At 56.6% G+C, this 18,394-nt stretch overlaps 1 protein-coding gene across 1 annotated transcript; it reads left to right on the plus strand.

Moving 5' to 3' along the window:
* Positions 1-1,607: 1,607 nt before the first annotated feature.
* FCSK (fucose kinase) lies at positions 1,608-18,136 on the plus strand. The gene is made up of 24 exons (XM_059667490.1): positions 1,608-2,804; positions 6,202-6,306; positions 6,638-6,789; positions 6,920-6,970; positions 7,727-7,852; positions 8,156-8,228; positions 8,576-8,673; positions 9,051-9,131; positions 9,687-9,806; positions 9,974-10,145; positions 10,569-10,681; positions 11,191-11,292; positions 11,412-11,582; positions 12,012-12,076; positions 12,482-12,852; positions 13,529-13,739; positions 13,900-14,066; positions 14,155-14,376; positions 14,731-14,874; positions 15,034-15,153; positions 16,171-16,358; positions 16,442-16,541; positions 17,015-17,238; positions 17,416-18,136. The coding sequence occupies exons 2-24, from the start codon at positions 6,225-6,227 to the stop codon at positions 17,500-17,502; spliced, it is 3,240 nt and encodes a 1,079-aa protein (XP_059523473.1). The 5' UTR covers positions 1,608-2,804; positions 6,202-6,224; the 3' UTR covers positions 17,503-18,136.
* The last annotated feature ends 258 nt before the right edge of the window (positions 18,137-18,394 follow it).

The raw sequence follows: 18,394 nt of genomic DNA on the forward strand, positions 1-18,394 counted from the left end.
ACTTTTTTTAAAAATATATATTTTATTGATTTTTTACAGAGAGGAAGGGAGAGAGATAGAGAGCCAGAAACATCGATGTGAGAGATACACCGATCAGCTGCCTCCTGCACACCTCCCACCGGGGATGTGCCCGCAACCCAGGTACATGCCCCTGACTGGAATTGAACCTGGGACCCCCCAGTCCGCAGCTGACGCTCTATCCACTGAGCCAAACCGGTTTCGGCGTTAGTACTTTTTGAGCATTTTACTATACAACAATCTCAGCGTTCAATACTGTTATTAACCCATTTTTACAGATGACAGGTGACAAGGAGACGCAGAGTAACCAAGCGACTGGCCAAGGTTACACAGAGGTAGAGTAGTGTCCCCCATCTCCTTTGAGACCGAAGGCAGGGCCTTTCTGGCTCCCTGTTAATGACAGTAGATTTGGAAAGTACCTTCTTGTAAGAAAAATTCCAGAAATACAGATAAGGCTTAAGTTCTCCTTGCCTCTCTGTTCCTGGCAGTCACTGCCCCAGAGTGTGTTCCCTTCCAGTCCTGTTCCCACACATACTGTGTGTCCATATACATTATTTTAAATAGAAATTTGAGTAGAAGCTTGTTTCTTTCTTTTTTAAAAAACATATTTTATTGATTTTTTTTACAGAGAGCAAGGGAGAGGGATAGAGAGTTAGAAACATCGATCAGCTGCCTCCCTCACAGCCCCTACTGGGGATGTGCCCACAACCAAGGTACATGCCCTTGACAGGAATCGAACCTGGGACCCTTCAGTCCGCAGGCCGACGCTCTATCCACTGAGCCAAACCGGTCAGGGCTATATACATTATTTTTGACATGAGTGGCTTCCCGCGTACATAGGGTTCTAACTACTTGCTTCTTACCCCTTAACAAAATGTCTTGGACACGTTTCCTATTGTACATAAAGTTCTGCGTGGTTCTAACTGCTGCATAGTATTCCATTGCATGGATATGCCTTTATTTCCCCAGTGCCCTAAAGAGAGAGCGTTTCCAACCTCCCGCGATTACAAACAAGGCTGCCATTCAGAACTCTGCTGATCCCCTTTCCACTGCAGAGTTGCGAAGTGTCTTCCGTTAGTACCCACGTGCATAAAACCCAGAAAGCACTACCACCAACTGCTAATCCAACGGCAGCCGCTCAAGCTCAGGCAACATCTATGCTTCTCCCTTCCCCCGCCCTGCTCCAGGATTTTTTTTTTCCCTCTCGGGAGAAAAGCAAGTCCCGGCCAGAAGGTTAAACAAACAAACCCAAACCTGAAAGCGCGAGTCCCAGAAAAGGAGCCTATGTCTTTAAGGCGCATAGGTTCCTCTGGGAGTTGTAGTTTTGTTGGCCCACGGAGCCACCTTCTCGCCTCACCTTCTTTCTGGATCTGATCACTGACTGCCCTTTTGGAAAGTGCTTGCCCTGCGATAGGTGGGAGCTGGTTTTTTTTTTGTTTTATTTTTTTGTTTGTTTTTCTTTTGAGAGGACAAGCCCGGGCCGGCGGAGAGGTGAAACTACATTTCCCAGGGTGCGCCGCGAAGGGACGCGCAGCCCCTCATAAAAGCCGGCTGAGCCCAGCACCAGGCGGAGGCAGGTACGTGGGACCACGCGTTTCCGCTTCGCTCACCTCACTCCCCACTCGCCAATTCTTGGCCTGATCTCTGCGAGGGGCAGGACCGAGGCAGGGAGTCCCCGAGAGCTCCGCTGGCGCCCCTGGGCACCCACTGGCTGTAGGGGGTGGGGGTCAGCAGGTCCTGCGTCCCTTTTGCTGGGGTCTTTCAATGGGGGTTCCGAGACTTGGGAACGCTGGGAACGGGGAGGAGATGCGGCTCCAGGACCTCCTCGTCCCGGAGGCAGGTGGGGTGCTGGATGCCTTCGCTGCTGATTTTGCGTTGAGGTCGCTTCTCTGCCTCTGTGTCCCGTGGGGTCTCGTCACTATGCACAGATCTCAGTTACGCTAGTCTCCTCTTTATCCGCAGTTTTGCTTTTACGCTTTCATTTACCTGAGGTCTTCCATCTGAAGAATATTAAATGCAAATTCCAGAAATAGGCAATGCATGCTTTAAGTTGTTTGAAGTTCCGACTACAGTAGACTGATGAAACCTCCCCTGGCCTGCGCCCTCCTGCCTGGGGCGTAAATCACCCCTTTGTCCCGGCTGTACATGCTACCAGCTGGTTAGTAATTTAGTAACTGCCTTGGTTATCAGATCCACTGTCAGGTATCGAAGTTCAAGCGACGCTTATTTGACTTGATAATGGCCCCACAGTGCAAGAGTAGTGGTGCTGGCGATGCAAGCATGCCGAGTAGCCATAAAGTGCTTCCTTTATGGGAGAAGGCGAGAGTTCTCGACTTAATAAGGAAAGAGAAAAAACCGTATGCTGAGGTTGCTAAGATCTGTGGTAAGAATGAATCTTCTATCTGTGAAATTGTGAAGAAGGAAAAAGAGATCCGTGCTAGCTTTGCCGTCACTTCAAATTGCCAAAGTTACGCAGCCTCTGTGTAGTAAGGGATAAGTGCTTGGTTAAGATGAAAAAGGCGTTACATTTGTGGGTCGAAGACAGGAACAGAAAATGTGTTCTGATGGGTGGCAACATGTTGTGCCCGAAAGCAGTGAGCCTGTACAAAGACTTCAGCAAAGGGTCCCCTGAAAAGAGTGACGCCAAGCCATTTTTACAGCAAGTGATATAAAAATCCCGGAGAGGCCGTGTGCGCTGCGAAGAAGCTGCTGCCACTTTTCCAGCAGAAGTTGCACAAGTTGGTTAAGGAGAAAGGATACCATCCGAAGCTAGTCTTCATAGGTAGGTATGTATGCATAGGAAAAAACAGCATGTATAGGGTTCATACTATCCTTGGTTTCAGGCATCCCCTGGGGGTCTTGGAATGTATTCCCCGTGGATCGGGGGGACTACTTTGCATGGTGCCTGAAAAAAGCAGCCCCTAAGTATTAGCTCCAAGTATCATGCCACCTTTTGTGTTACCATAAAATACCCTTTTGGCTGATCTGGCGAGGCATGCTCCTCAGCCTTGCTTGATTTCCCTAGGCCTTGCCTGATTATTACTATTTTTTAAAATATAGTTTTACTGATTTCAGAGAGGGAGAGGGAGAGAGTGCTAGAAACCTTACTGATGAGAATCATTGATCGGCTGCCTCCACGCCCCCTACTGGGGATCGAGCCCACAACCTGGGCATGTGCTCTTGGTGGTAATCGACCCCAGGACCCTTCAGTTCGCAGGCCGAGGCTCTATCCACTGAGCCAAATCATCTAGGGTTTCCCTGATTATTTTTCTTCTTCAGGATCATCTTTGACTCAGAGAATATTTCAGAGCCTTCATTTCTGCCAGCTTCAGGGCCAAGTTAAACGCTCCTGCTTCCTTTTCCTGCTGGAGAGAACTACCATTCATTGAGCTCCTGCTATGTGCTTCATATTTTACGTTTTATTTAATGCTGGTAACTGTCCTAGGAGGTTGGTATTGTTGGCCTTAGTTTTCAGGTTAGGAAATTGAGGCTCAGAGAGATGAAGTAACCTGCTCAAGATCACACAGGAAGAGGCCGAGATGGGCCCAGAACTGTTCCTCTGCCCCTGTCTCTAGTTGGATGCCGTCCAGATAGGGCTGCCCTCCCCCCTCCGGCCATGACCTATCATCTGCCCATGTCTCCTATCACGGTGCCGAGGCCAACACTGAGCTCAGACTTTTGGACTGTCCTGAGGGCATTTCTTCCTTGCTCTCTTTTGTCACCTTTGCTTGGGACCAAACATCGTTAGTACCACGACTTAAATAAGAATCAGAGAGATCCGGGTCCCAGTCATGGTGGTAGCATCTATTAGCATCTGGAGAATGGACAGAACACTTACCCTGCAGGGAGGTAGTGGGAATGAGAAATCATCTTGTCTTAACTGTGGGTCAGAGTGGGGGAGCCCACTTCTCATGGCTGTGATCATGAACGTCCTCCCCGTTTCATCGCCACCTGAATGGAGCACTTCATATATATTTACTCCTTTTGTTCTTGTTTTCAGTCCTACACAGCAGGTCCAGTGTAGTGGTTAAGAGAATGGACTTTGGAGCAAAAGTGTCTGAGTTCAGATTTTTATTTATTAATTAAATTGATTGGGGTGACATAGGTCAACATGAACATAAAGGTTGTTCTGTGGTGTGGGTTTCTGTGTTACAATATCTGTGCATTGCACGGTGTGCCCACCATCCAGAGTCAGATCATCTGTCACCACGGAGTTCAGATTTGACTCTGCCACTTGCTAGCTGTGTGACCTTGGACATGTGACCCAGTCTCTCTGTGCCTCAGTTTCCTCATCTATTTTTTTTTTTAGGATAAAGATGGTACTTTCCACACATTAAGTGAGAGGTTCATACAGTGATTTTTTTCCTTTGAAGGTGCCAAGAAGGAGATGATATTATACTCTCCATGTTGGTTCAGGTTCTTGGAGAAGCCGAGACCAAGATGGGGTTAGATTTATTGGGGGAGGGAAAACGAGGAGGGAACTGGAGGAAGCAGGGGAGTGATGGGCGGGAACAGTCTCAGACTGCAGTGAGGTTCTAAGAGTTTCTGGTAGGTGGGTGGGCAGTCCTGGAGCCAAGACTGCCTGTCAGAGGAACCCTAAATTCCTGGGAAGGGTCTGTCTTCCTGGCCCTGCTGCTGAGTCATTGGTTGGGAGCTGCTGGGAAGCATGGCCTCCAGGGGAACAAGCTGGGGGACACTGGTCAGTGACACGCCTGCTTCAGGAGACTGGAGGGGGTAGGGATGCCAAAGATCACACAGTAAGTTGGTGGACAAGCTGGAATCTCTCGCCGCCCATCTACTGGGAAGGCCATCTGGGCATCCCTGGGAATGCCTTGGCCCTCAGGAGCCTGGCCAAGATCTCAGCTCAGATTTCCCCTCTGGATTTCCCTGCTGGGCTGAGCAGGGAACAGAGCACTTTCTGTTAGTGGTTGAGGCTTTCCCTGCCAGCTTGTGGGAGTGTGGGTGTTGCTAAGTGGTGGGTCTGTCCCCCGGTGGCAGCGGAGTCGGGCCTAAGAAGAAACCTGCTGAGGTTCAGGTTTCCTGCTGGCTCTGGCTGGGGCACGGGCTGGCCATGAGTTCCTTGTGCCCCTGGGAAGGCATGCAGCTAGCGCCACCATCGCTCTGACACTGAGCTTTGGGGGTTGGAGGGAGGAGGTGGGGGAGGGCTGCTTCGTAGGACAGCAGTCGGGACTCTGCCAGAGGCCGATGCCAGGGCACTCCTGGGGACCTGTCTGCAGAGGTCTTGGGGAGGCCAGGGACCCTGGAGTCAGATTGGTTTCCCGTCTGGTAGGAGAGAAATGTTGGCGGAGTTAGGAAGGGGTGAAGCCATAGCTTTGGCCTCATCTTCCCCTCACTTGCTCAGAGTGCCTGAAAGAAGATGGTGGCAGGTGGGGTGGCAGCCTCTTTCAGGCGTGGAGCCTCTGGGAGGGGAGATCCCCCCTGAAGTCCCTAGGAGTGGTCACTGTTGGCATCCTGCCCAGATCCCTTGAACAGGCTGGTGCCCTCCTCCCACAACTGTCCCCTTCCCCAGGGAATTCCCTTCAGCCTCAGGAGCCTGGGAGGTTAGGCCTTCCCTCCCCCCGATCACAGCCAATGACTGAATGCTGAGGGGCCAGTGGTACAGAAAGGGTAGGCCCTTGCTTTAAGGTGGGACCCCCTGTCTCCCCAACCCTGCTCCCCTCACTTCCTCTCCTGAGGAGAGGATAGGGGTGTGTTTGCACCCAGAATGAGAACGTCAAAGACACGCTAATCACGTGACCCAGCAATCCCACACCAAGGAATCCACCTGGAGAGATGAGGTCTTAGGTTCCTACTCAGTTCACACATGAATGTTCATAGCAGCTCTAATCATGGCTGTCAAAACCTGGAAACAGCCCAGATGTCCTTCAGTGAGTGGATGGAGAAACAGACTGTGGAAGGTCCGTGCAAAGAAAGAACTACGGTGCTGATATGCACAGCCAACTTGGATGAATCTCAGAGGCATCGTGCTGAGTGAAAGAAGCCAGTCTCAAAAGATTACATTCCAATTCTAGCTGAAGAGAACTGATTGATGATTGTCCAGTGTGACCGTAGTGGTGACCACAAGACTCTATGCAAGTGTTAAAATCCATAAAACAATACAAAAACCAATCTTAGGGTATGACAACATAAAATAATCCACGCACACCTCTATTTCTGCCTCAGGAAGCCCCCCAACTTTGGCTAGAATGGAGCAGCCCAAGGGGGTTGATTGGACGGTTATCATCCTGACATGCCAGTACAAGGACAGTGTCGAGGTCTTCCAGAAAGGTAGGGGACCCTCCCTCCCCACTCTGCCCTAATGTGGGAACCCCTCCCCACACCCCTATGCCTCCTATAGTTCAAACCCAGAGTCTGCTTCTTCCTAGCCATGTGACCTTTGACATATCATGTCATTTCATTGAGACTCAGTTTTCTCATCTGTGAAATGGGAATAATTGTACCTCCCTCACAGAGTTGGGCAAAGAACTAATGTGCTACTATATGCAAAGCTACTGAGTCAAAGATGAAATAATAATTATTATCAGTAGGTTTGCTTTAGTTGCTTGGGACCAGGGGCTGGGAGGCTGGGGAGCAGGTCCCAGCCGTGTTCTGACCACAGAGCTGGAAGTGCGGCAGAAACGAGAGCAGATCCCCGCCGGGACTCTGTTACTGGCTGTGGAGGACCCTGAGACGCGTGTGGGCAGCGGAGGAGCCACCCTCAATGCCCTGCTGGTGGCTGCTGAACACCTGAGTGCCCGGGCAGGCTTCACTGTGAGTGCTCACGTCGTTCCTGTCGTACCTCAGTGGCTTTGTGTCGCGGCCTCTCCCCAGACAAGAGGGTGCCGTCCTTGGTGCCTTCTGCCCAGGCCTCTTGTCTACAGGGCTCTTCCATTCTTGGCAGGTGGTCACCTCTGATGTCCTACAGTCGGCCTGGATCCTCATCCTGCACATGGTTAGTAAGATGCTGGGCGGGGCGCCATGCAGAAGGCTGGACCCATCAATCCTCAGGGTTGGATAGGGGTGTGTTTGCAAGGTGTTTTTTGTGCAAATCCAGAAGAACTGGAGTCAGAATTGATCCAGGTATCCAAAAAATAGGCAACTGGTTAAATATAAATAGCACTACCTTTCTGGTGGGATATTAGAAAGGGATGAATAAGTCCATCTAGTTCTGTGCATTGAAAGAGACTTCCCAGCTTCATGACCTTGGGCCAGGCGCTGGACCCTTTCTAGGCCTTAGTTTCCGCATCGGTAAAATCAGGACGGCGATGGTTCCTGCTTTGGAGATGCTGAGGTGATCCGTGAAATGCTTAAAGCAGGACCTGCCTTTATATAGTTCCCCATGTTACTTCCCCAGTTTTACCTGTGTGTGTGTGTGTGTGTGTGTGTGTGTGTAAATGTGAGTGTGTGTGTTAAGTTCTGTTGTTTCTACCTTTTCAGAATCTCATTTTTGTAAAAAATAAAAAAGTAAAGAATATATGCATATCATTCTGAAAAGGTATACCTCAAAATGAGAGGAACGGTGATTATTCCTGAGAGATTTTCTTCTTGCATATCTGACTTTTCTAACTTTTTACTAGAATCATGTAACTGGGAAAGTTACAGGAGAAAGCACTCTAGCGTGATGACTTTACACCTTTGCACAGCCCCGGGGGTGTGCCCAGGCTCCCTGCCCCACGGGCTCTTTCCCCTGCCCCTGCTTCCCACTTAGGGCCGAGACTTCCCCTTCGATGACTGTGGCCGGGCCTTCACCTGCCTCCCCGTGGAGAACCCCCAGGCCCCCGTGGAGGCTCTGGTCTACAACCTGGATCGCTTGCTGGACATCATGACCTATCAGGTGAGGCCAGAGGTGCCTTAGGGCCTCGCTCCTCTCTCATTGCACCACCAGCTGCAGCCTGTCCTGGCTCAGACGGGGTGCCAGGAAGAACGGCTTTGGCGGCGCCTAGAGTTAGAGCTTTAGGAAATGAGTGTTGGCAAAACTGGAGGGAGGTGTGGTCCCAGGAGGTGGGCAGGAGGGTCAGGGAAGGCCCCTGTTACCTCAGAGTCTCCCTAGAGCAGGGGGACAGGCTCAACACTGGGCTGTGTGGGAGCAGAGGAGGGGCTGGGCCAGGCCACCCACCATCTGCACTCTCTCCCGCAGCTGGGCCCAGGCTCCCCACCAGGCGTGTGGGTCTGCAGCACCGACATGCTGCTGTCTGTTCCTCCCAACCCAGGTGAGCCTGAGAAGGCTGGGGACCTCCTCCCTTGCCGTAGCCAGAGGGGGGACGTGCCGTGCCTGTCCTAGCTCACCCGTTCTGGGCCTGGCCCACGGCCCTATTCAGAAGGGAAGCTGTAGCATGGAGACACCAGCCCGCCCCCTCTGCCCCCCAGGGCTGCCGTAGAGCTTCGGGAAGGGAGGCATCGTCATTCTCCCAGAGGAACGTCCATTTGGCTCGGGAACCATATTCTCCTTTTAGAGGCGCCCAGACGCCCCTGCCCTGAGCTCTCACCTTTACCTGGTTGGGGCCTCCCTGCCTTGGGCTGGGGCCCCCCGGGAGGCTCCCAACTTCTCTCCTCATAGGGATCAGCTGGGGCGGCTTCCGGGGAGCCAGAGTGATCGCCTTTCCAGGAACCACAGCCTACGCCCGGAACCATGGTGTCTACCTCGCCGACTCCCAGGTAGTGCCCCTGGGGCAGTGGCACGGGCCCCGGAGCCGGGCTGGGATGGCCTCCTGGTCCTGTGCTCTGGGCAGCCTCTTGCTCCGGACTTTCTGGTACAGCCTGGCTTCGGAGGAGTTTCCTCTGTGGCAACAGCTCTCACGCTCACTTAGTCTTTGGCCAAAGTTGCATTGCACGTGGACCCTGTGCCGGGCTCTGTGCTGGGCCGGGGAAGACAGGCAAAGCCCCTCTCCCGTCGGGTGGGACAGTGCTCCCGGGAGCACGCTGGTGCCCGTCGGACATGCACAGGGGTTTTCACTGGAGAACACCCTTGCTGTGTCCCTGTTCCTGGTCGTCCTCGGCCCCCTTCCCTAACTCTGTTTTCTCCCCCGACGCAGGGCTGCGTTTTAGACATTTACTACCAGGGCAGCGAGGCGGACATACAGCGGTGCGCCAGGCCTGACGGGCGGGTGCCACTGGTACGGCTGCCGCCGAGGTTGGGCGGCTTTGGGGACCCCGTGGAAAAGGGCGGGATTGCCTTCCTGCTCGGGGAAGAGCTCCACTCCTTCTAGAAGATTCCCGGGCGGGACAGAACCAGAATCTGTGGAGGAGGAGCAGGCGGAGCCAGAATCTGAGGAAAGGGTCTTGCCCCAAACGGGAAAGGCTAGAACAAGAACGCGAGAAAGTTCAGGAATGCGTTGGGAGGAAGTCTGGAAGCCGACTTGGGGGATCCTTCTAGAATGAAGGGCGAGGATGCGAGTGGTGGGTAAGGGTCTGGGACCAGACCAGGGGATGATAGAGAACTAGGTTTGGGAGGAGGCCTGAAAACTGAGGTGGGTCCCAGAAGGTTCCTGTTCAGGGGACCCCCCCCCTCCAGTAAGCCTGGAATCTGGGTGCAGGAGTGGTCCCGAAGATGAAGGACTCTGCCTGGCATAGCAGCCAGCCTTTTGGTCCATCTTTATGTGTCTTCCCCCAACTCAGGCCCAAGCCTGACCCCGGGTCCCCCCACCTGACCCTCATGGGGGCTCCTCCAGGTCTCCGGAGTCGCCTTTTTCTCCGTGGAGACTGCTGAGCACCTCCTGGCCACTCACGTGAGCCCCCCGCTGGATGCCTGCACCTACATGGGTTTGGACTCCGGAGCCCGGCCTGTCCAGGTGACTGAGGGTGGGGTTTGGGGGCCCTGGCCTGGGGAAAGGCCCGACACTGGCTCTGTGACCTCAGGCTCGCCCCTTCCCCTCTCAGGGTCCGTGTCTCTGGGGATGGGGCTGCCCCAGTTTGGCCTAGGAGCCCCCAATAGCTGTGCTTCCTGTCCTTGTCCCAGCTGTCTCTGTTTTTCGACCTCCTGCTGTGCATGGCCCGGAATGTGAGCAGAGAGGACTTCCTGGCGGGGCGGCCTCCGGAAACGGGGCAAAGCGACGCAGACGTCGAGGGTTATCTCCAGGTGGCGCGGGCCAAGCTGTGGAGGGAGCTTCGTGATCAGCCCCTCACCATGGGTGGGTGCTGCCTCTCGGCTCTCTGGGTGGGGAGGCCACCGGAGTGAGGACCCCCTACCCGGAGCTACAAGGCTGCCTCCTGCCTGGTCCCTGGGCTCCTGGACCAGGCAGGTCTAGTGCATGTATCAGCCAATTGTTCTCTCCCAACCCAGAGGCCTGACACCCCCCAACTCTCCCCACCCCCAATAACTCTTCCTTTTGTCTCATTCCTGGCCCCCGGGCCCAGTCTTTCCATTTTCTAGCTGTGTGACTTTGGGCAGGTTACTGAGCCTCTCTGGATTTTAGCTTCCCCATCAGCACAGTGGGCTCATGGCTAGGCCTGCCCTCCAGGGCCCGATGAAGATGTGTCTGCCGGCTGGAGGCCTGGCTGGGCTCAGAGCAGCAGCAGGCATAGGGGTGGGGTCATTGCTTGTATCTTTACAGCATATATCCCCGACGGCAGCTACAGCTACATGACCAACTCGGCCAGTGAGTTCCTGCTCAGCCTCACGTTTCCCAGGACTCCTGGGGCCCAGGTCGTGCACTCCCAGGTGGAGGTAAGACCAGCAGAGGTGCCTGAGGACAGGTGGGATAGGGGCTCCTAGAAAGGAAAGGAACAGCCCATGCTTGGAGCAGACTACCCATGAATATAGATGTCGTCATCCCCATTTGGCGGCTCAGGCAAGTTAAGTAACTTGCCTAAGGCCACAGAGCCAGTAAGTGGTCAAGGCAGGATTCTACATCCAGGCCGGCCCGATGGAGAAGCTAGAGAAGACCCCACCCCTTTCTTTGGGGTCTGCTTGGAGAGGTGGTGATGGGCCGGGGTCAGTGCCATGGTGCTGTGGAAGGGACAGATTTCCGAGGTTGCCCTCAGCGTGGTGGGGGTACCTGGGCTGGTGGGAGAGGTTTTCTGGGGAAGCTGCCATCCGGTGGGACCTCTGTTACTGAGGTCAGACTTCTCTGGAGGCCCCTGAGAGCAGCATGAACGGGTGGGATGAGAGTCGGCCCGAAGCTGGGGCCAGGGCAGGTGTAGAGGGCACTCACGACCTTCTCCCCGGCTGCTCAGGAGCTGCAGCTGCTGGGGGCCGGGAGCTCTGTGGTCAACTGCCTGCTGGAGGGCGCCGTCCAGCTGGGTCCTGGGAGTGTCCTGCAGCACTGCCATCTCCAGGTGAGGCCTGAGAGCAGGGGCAGAGGGCAGGCAAGGCTGTGGGGGCCAGGCCCTGTGTGTGTTGGGGGGTGTCTGGAGCGGCACTGCCCCCTCAGGATGCCTGCCCTCTCCCTTGCCAGGGCCCCATTCACATCGGCACTGGTTGCTTTGTGAGTGGCCTGGACACGGCCCAGTCCGAGGCGCTACACGGCTTGGGGCTGCACGACCTTGTCCTGCAGGGGCACCACGTGCGGCTGCACGGAGCCCCTGTTCGTGCCTTCACTCTCGTTGGACGTCTGGACAGCTGGGAAGTAGGTGCCCGCCCTGCGTCCCCTCACCCCCATCTTCAGGCTCTGGGGAGCCCAGGGATCCCAGCCCAGTTTCCACTCCACGGCAGGGCTCGCTGAGCGCTGGCCTGAGGGATAGGCTGTAGCCAGTAGAGTCTCGCCATGCCTTGATCTCCCTCCTCATCTGCTCTGCCAGGTTCAGACTGAGGTTCGGAGAGGGAGGTGACCTGCCTTGGGCTGCAGAGCCACTGTTAGTGGATTGGGCCTAGAACCGGGATTCTGCACCAGGTTCCCAGCACCTGGGCAGGGTCGCTGAGCTCCCGGGTTTGACAGTGTTTCAGAAGTTGCTTTCATATGTGCAGGTCTCTGTCCTGTCCCCTCTGGTCTTAGTGTCCCTAACCCCTCCCTTCCTGTGGTCCCCGAAGCCCTGACTGCTTCCTCCACTTCCCCCAGAGACAGGGGACAGGAACGTATCTTAACATGTCCTGGAATGAGTTCTTCCAGAAGACAGGCATTCGGTAAGACTGCTGGCCTCCATGGGCCTCTGGGCCTCTCGGCAGCCAGGGCGGCCGCCTCTTCCAGGCTCATCTCTGCCTCGGCCCCAGAGCAGCACCTGCCCTCCCACCAGCCCGCGGGGTCTGGGGTAGTTTGGGGCGGTCTGATCCTCCCCCAGCACTTTCCCCCTGGACAGTTCCTAATTCCTGCCTGTGCTCAGGCTTTGGGATTTTGTCAGGAGGCCTGGGAAAGGGGGCAGGACAGTTCGTCCCCCTCCCTACATGGCCTGCTTGTGCTGCCTGGAGGAACTTGTTCCCCCCCCCGCCCCCCGAGAATTAGCCAGCCCCCAGTGGACAGGCAGGCCGGCCTTGGGGAGGAAGCAGGAGCCCGGGCTTGCCTCCTGCTAATGTGCCTTCTCCCCACATCAGAAACTGGGACCTGTGGAACCCTGACACGCCCCCCACAGAGCGTTGCCTTCTCAGCGCCCGCCTCTTTCCTGTGCTCCACCCCTCGAGGGCCCTGGGGCCCAGGGACATGCTGTGGATGCTGGACCCGCAGGAGGATGGGGGTGAGGCCCTGTGGGCCTGGCGGGCCTCCTGGCGTCTGTCCTGGGAGCAGCTGCAGCCTTGTCTGGACCGGGCAGCCACACTGGCCTCCCGCCGGGACCTGTTCTTCCGCCAGGCCCTGCATAAGGCGCGCAAGGTGCTCGAGGCCAGGCAGGACCTCAGCCTGCGCCCGCTGATCCGGGCCGCTGTCCGCGAGGGCTGCCCTGGGCTCCTGCTGACCACGCTGGACCAGGGTGAGTTGCTGGGTCTCTGTGTGGGGAAGCCAGGCCCAGCATCATCTGCCCTACCTGCCCTCTGGGTTGATGACAGGAGGTGGGAGACTTCAGAGCAGGGGAGAGACACAGTGGAGTTTGCTTTCAGGCTCCTGGGAAGCTTCATTCTTGTCAGTAGGGAGTTTGATGAGAGGCTGAGGCCTGGGCCCGAGCCTCTGGGTCCAGTCCAGTGAGTATCAGCAAATCCTACATGTTTTGTACTGGGTGCCAAAACGTAGGTGCCAGAGCCCCGGGGGATGTGGCAGGCTCTCCCAGGCAGCACCTCATTAATGATCCCAGCGATTGTGGAAGGTAGTCCCTATTTGAGTCATTCACCTACAGCCACACAGCTGGTTGGGGTGGCACTGCGACTGAACACAGGCAGTTTGACCCCTGAGTCTGAGTTATTAACCGCTCTGGGCAACCTGGGTTGGGTAAAGAGGCATGGCTGGGCTGGGCTGGGCTGGGCTGGGGCTGGCAGGATGAGAACTTTGCCAAGCACAGGAGTGGGGTGTGCATTCACAGGCGAGGGTACATCTTGGGCAAAGTGAAGAGGTGTGAGGGGGCAGGAATGTTTGGGGGCTGTTGAACAGTCACTTGGGGAAGAGGGCAGGGGGGGTAGGTCCCTTCCCTAACCACCCGGCTTCTGGTCCCTCAGTGGCAGCGAGTGCAGGAGACCCAGGCGTGGCGGCCCGGGTGCTGGCCTGTGAGGCAGACGTCCTGGGCTGCATGGCAGAAGGCCAAGGTGGCTTACGGAGTGGGCCGGCTGCCAATCCCGAGTGGGCTCGGCCCTTCTCGTACTTGGAGTGTGGAGACCTGGCTGGGGGTGTGAAGGCACTTGCCCAGGAGCGGGACAAGTGGCTGAGCAGGTGGGTGCCAATGATGTCAGGACCCCTGGAGAAGCCCCTGGTCATTCTTATAGGTGCAGACCAGAGAGAGGTGGGGCCCAAGGAAGTCGGGCCCCAAACCCAGGCAGCCTGCCCCCAGCCTGGGTCTCCATGCCGCCATCTCTCCCTGCCCTCTTGGCAGGCCAGTCCTGTTAGTGCGAGCGGCTCGCCACTACGAAGGGGCTGGGCAGATCCTGATCCGCCAGGCTGTGATGTCCGCCCAGCACTTTGTCTCCATGGAGCCTGTGGGGCTGCCGACACCTGGGCAGTGGGTGGTGGCTGAGTGCCCAGCTCGCGTGGATTTCTCTGGTGAGTCCCTTGGAGGGGGGTGAGGGTAGCCACCCCAGAGCCGGGCAGGCAGCCCCCTGACCAGCTTGGTCTTGTTCAACTGCTACAGGAGGCTGGAGCGACACGCCACCCCTTGCCTACGAGCTTGGTGGGGCAGTGCTGGGCCTGGCTGTGCGAGTGGATGGCCGCCGGCCCATTGGGGCCAGGGCTCGCCGCATCTGGGAGCCTGAGCTGTGGCTGGCAGTGGGGCCTCGGCGGGATGAGATGGCCATGAAGATCGTGTGCCGGAGCCTGGAGGACATGAGGGACTACTGCCAGCCCCATGCTCCAGGTCAGGGCACCCAGGACGTCTGCTGGTGGGAGTGGCACACATAGCTAGCTGGGGGCTAGGGCAGGACCCTGGAGACCCTGCTGGCCCTGGGGGCCTGGCTTGAGGGCTACCCAGTCAGGTTGAGGAGCCCCGAGGTCTCCTTGCCCAGGTGCATGCAGCTACAGGAGGCAGAGCTGGCACATTTGCCCATGTTGGGGAGCCCAGAGATCTTTTGGGGGCTTGGGGATGGGCTTGCACTGCTGCTAGGCTTTTGTCCCCTAGATGAGCCCCTAGATGGGAAATAGTGGAGGTGGGTGGTATGTCTGCTTCTGCCTTTGGAGACCAAATGCCTTGCTGGGTGCTGGTCCCTCCCAGGGGCCCTGCTGAAGGCGGCCTTCATCTGTGCGGGGATCGTGCAAGTCAGGTCCAAGCTCTCGCTGAGTGAGCAGCTGCTGCGCACCTTTGGGGGCGGCTTCGAGCTGCACACCTGGTCTGAGCTGCCCCACGGCTCTGGCCTCGGTGAGTGGGCCCTGTCCTGCTGCCAACCACTCCATCCCTGCCCTCCAGCCTCGCCTTCCTTCCTCCTCACTACCTCTGCCCAACAGACCAAAGGGGTGGGGCAGGTCTGGGCTGCGCAGAGGTGTTTCATGCCCGACTGACCTCTTCCCTGCCCTGCAGGCACCAGCAGCATCCTGGCAGGCACTGCCCTGGCCGCCTTGCAGCGGGCTGCGGGCCGGAAGGTGAGCAGGGAGGCCCTGATCCACGCAGTGCTGCACCTGGAGCAGGTGCTCACCACAGGTATGGGACCGCCTCTGCTGGGAGGGAGGTCACTGGCACTTTCCCAAGAGCTTCCGGGGGCTCCCCTGGGCTTGGTGACAGCCACTTAACTGCTGTTCCTTCAAATGGTTAGAGCTTCCTTATCACTCTGACCTCTGGTGATGTTCAACTTGAAACATTTCTACTTCAAAGGAGCTGATGTTTTAGGAGCCCCTTTAGGTTCTGTGCTCTGCCTTTCATGTGTGTTAGCTACTTGTTTATTCCTCATGACTTTGTTGCCATCCAGGACTGTCCCTAAGGGTGGGGCTGGGCAGAATGGGTTTGGAGTAGGGGACGGGACCTTTACCCTGCCTTCCCAACCAACCTGCCTCTCCCTTGGGCTATGGTCATTGGTGCCCACCCCCACTTCCCGCCAGCCACCATGGCCCCTTGGAATCCAGGCACAGTGGGGAGCAGCTAGTTTGTCTGGCCCGACCCTAGGGTGCTGTGGTCACCCAGGATGCCAGGCTTCATCCCCATCGTGATTCTGGGCAGGAACCTGTCACAAAGATGCATAGATGCCGGTTATGCTACCTTTTCCGGTCCCTTTGCAGCCCACCCCCTCCTTTTGTTGTAATGACTCACATCCCGTAACAGGTAGTTATCAGCAAGAGGGGCAAATAGGGAGGCCTTCCTAGTTTTCTTCCGGGATGTACCATTCAAACCCTTCATTTGGTCAATTGACAACTATTGAGTATCCACTCAGTGTTGGACCCTGGGGATAAAATGAACAAATACAGGGTCCTTGCTCTCAAAAATTAAGTGGTCTATTGGGGACAGACATTAATCATTAGCTACTCAAGCTGGGTTCTGGAATGAAATTCGTTCTCTCGCTGGGCTCATCCTGCTCCCAAGGCTGATGACAGAAGCTGGACAGCTCGCTTGGCCCAGCTGGAGTTGGGGGAAGCTATCTTGCCCACTGGTTCCTGCCAGAGCCTGGGCTGGGAGAGAGAAGTTGGGCCAGACAGGCTCCAACAGTGACGGACTCTGGGTTCACAGGAGGTGGCTGGCAGGACCAAGTGGGTGGTCTAATGCCTGGCATCAAGGTGGGGCGCTCCCGGGCTCAGCTGCCACTGAAGGTGGAGGTGGAAGAGATCGCTGTACCTGAGGGCTTTGTCCAGACGCTCAATGACCACCTCCTCCTGGTGTACACTGGCAAGACCCGCCTGGCGCGCAATCTGTTGCAGGTGAGCCTCAGCCCCGGGAGGAAGGGAGGCAGGAGGGAGGCAGGGCCCAGCCCTTCATCGCACCCCTCCTGCCCCATCTGCAGGATGTGCTGAGGAGCTGGTATGCCCGGCTGCCTGCCGTTGTACAGAATGCCCACAGCCTAGTGCGGCACACGGAGGAGTGCGCGAAAGCCTTCCACCAAGGTGAGGTGCTTCCTCCCAGGGGCAGGGCACCAGGAGTGAGGGCTGGTCGCCCATGGGTCTAAGGCCAGGGGCCTTTTCAGGCTTGGCGCAGGCCCCAGGTGTTAGGCCCCCGGGGACGGAAGCCTACCATCTGTCCTCCCTAGGGTCTCACTTAGATGGGAGCCATATCTCAGGACAACACTTGCACCATGGGGAAGGCCTCAGTCCTATCTACCAAGAAGCAGGTGGGGGAAGAGGCTGGGCCCTTTCACCGAGTGCCAGGGAGTCAGAGCTAAGCAGGGTTCCAGTGATGGCTGTATCATTTACTGGACACTGCTGGGCACCATGTCAGTTTTATGTGCACGGGTCCTCAGACAACCCTGTGAGGTGGTTCTTACTCCTATTTCCAGCCCCTGGTTAAGCAGCACCTCTTGGCACTTTAGCGTCGATAAATGGGCACTGACAGAATATTCCCTTCTCTGCCCCCACCCCAGGAAGCCTGCCTCTGCTGGGCCAGTGCCTGACCTTGTACTGGGAGCAGAAGAAGCGCATGGCTCCAGGCTGTGAGCCCCTGGCTGTGCGGCGAATGATGGATGTCCTGGCCCCCCACGTGTATGGCCAGAGCCTGGCAGGGGCAGGCGGTGGGGGCTTTCTCTATCTGTTGACCAAGGAGCCAAAGCAAAAGGAGGCTCTGGAGGCCGTGCTGGCCAAGACTGAGGTACCTGATGGTGTTGGGTATGGTAATTGGTGGGGGGGCAGGAGCCTTCACTGTGGCCCACTGGCTAACTAGGGGCTGTAGCTACATGTCCCCCTGGCCTTGCAGCCTCAGGTCAGCCTCCGGAAGGCCAGAGATTTGCACAGAGCCCTCTACACACCTCTTGTCGTTTGCTCCCAGGGCCTCGGGAACTACAGCGTCCACCTGGTAGAAGTGGACACTCAGGGCCTGAGCCTGCAGCTGTTGGGGAGTGAGAACTCAACCTGATGCCCCTTCCCATGAGGCTTGTCCCTCCGCAAGAGGAGAAAACCTGGAGCTACAGCAGCCCCTCCCTTCAGAGCACTCAGCCTCCGACTCCCACCTACCTCTATGGATCTGCTCACAAAGGAAGCCGACTTGAGTTTGGGCCCAGCCCCCTGGTGAAAGAGACACCACGCTTGGGAACAGGACTGTGACCTATTGATTCACTGTGGCTTAGGCTTGGCCTCTGCTCCATCTGGACATAGGAAGGTCCTAAGGTCAGTGTCCCTTGTGGCCTTTCTCTGTGACCTTCTTATTCTCCATGGAGGCCCTGGCAGGGGATGACAACCAGCCCTAGCAGAGGCTGGGTCCCTTGGTAAGGCTGACCCTGAAGAGGCCCTTTGAGGATTTCCTGTGGCCTTCCTTAGAGGCCGGGCTTTTGCCTGAATAGACTTCATGTTCAGTACTCACTCCCAGGCTGACCTGATGGGGGAGTGGGAGTAGGAGTGGCTGTCCAGCCCCATGTCTGTGGAAGTGAGCCAGTGTGGTCTACAGCCAGTCACTGCCAACTCAGGCCTTAACCTGTACCATGGACTGTGCCGTGTGGCCCTAGGTTTTCAGGACTGTGACCTTCTTGGAATAAATCGAATCTGCCCTTTGAGGTTGTCCTCAGAGAGCTCTTCCATTCCTGCCAGGAGGAGTTCCTACCTCCCTGGCACTGTGGGAAACTGCCTGGGGATGATCCAGCTTCTGGTGCTGAAGGCCCAAGAGGGGAATGAGGGTCCAGGGTCAGCTATCAAGTAGGTCCTGGCAGGGGCTGTGTGCCACTCTGGCTGTGGGAGGAGGCTGAGGCTTTAGGCTTTTGCCTTCACATTTCAGTGCAACTGGTACACCTGTCTTGCCCTGTAGCCCCCAGCCC

Source organism: Myotis daubentonii, chromosome 15 (genome assembly GCF_963259705.1).
Source record: "Myotis daubentonii chromosome 15, mMyoDau2.1, whole genome shotgun sequence".
Classification (NCBI taxonomy): domain Eukaryota; kingdom Metazoa; phylum Chordata; class Mammalia; order Chiroptera; family Vespertilionidae; genus Myotis; species Myotis daubentonii.

Bases quoted from the DNA above. Each gene is read 5' to 3' on its own strand.
- FCSK (XM_059667490.1), top strand. From the start codon at position 6,225: ATGGAGCAGCCCAAGGGGGTTGATTGGACGGTTATCATCCTGACATGC. The intron at 7,853-8,155 runs GTGAGGCCAGAG...TCTCTCCCGCAG, and splicing joins TGGACATCATGACCTATCAG to CTGGGCCCAGGCTCCCCACC. The intron at 15,154-16,170 runs GTATGGGACCGC...CTGGGTTCACAG, and splicing joins GGAGCAGGTGCTCACCACAG to GAGGTGGCTGGCAGGACCAA.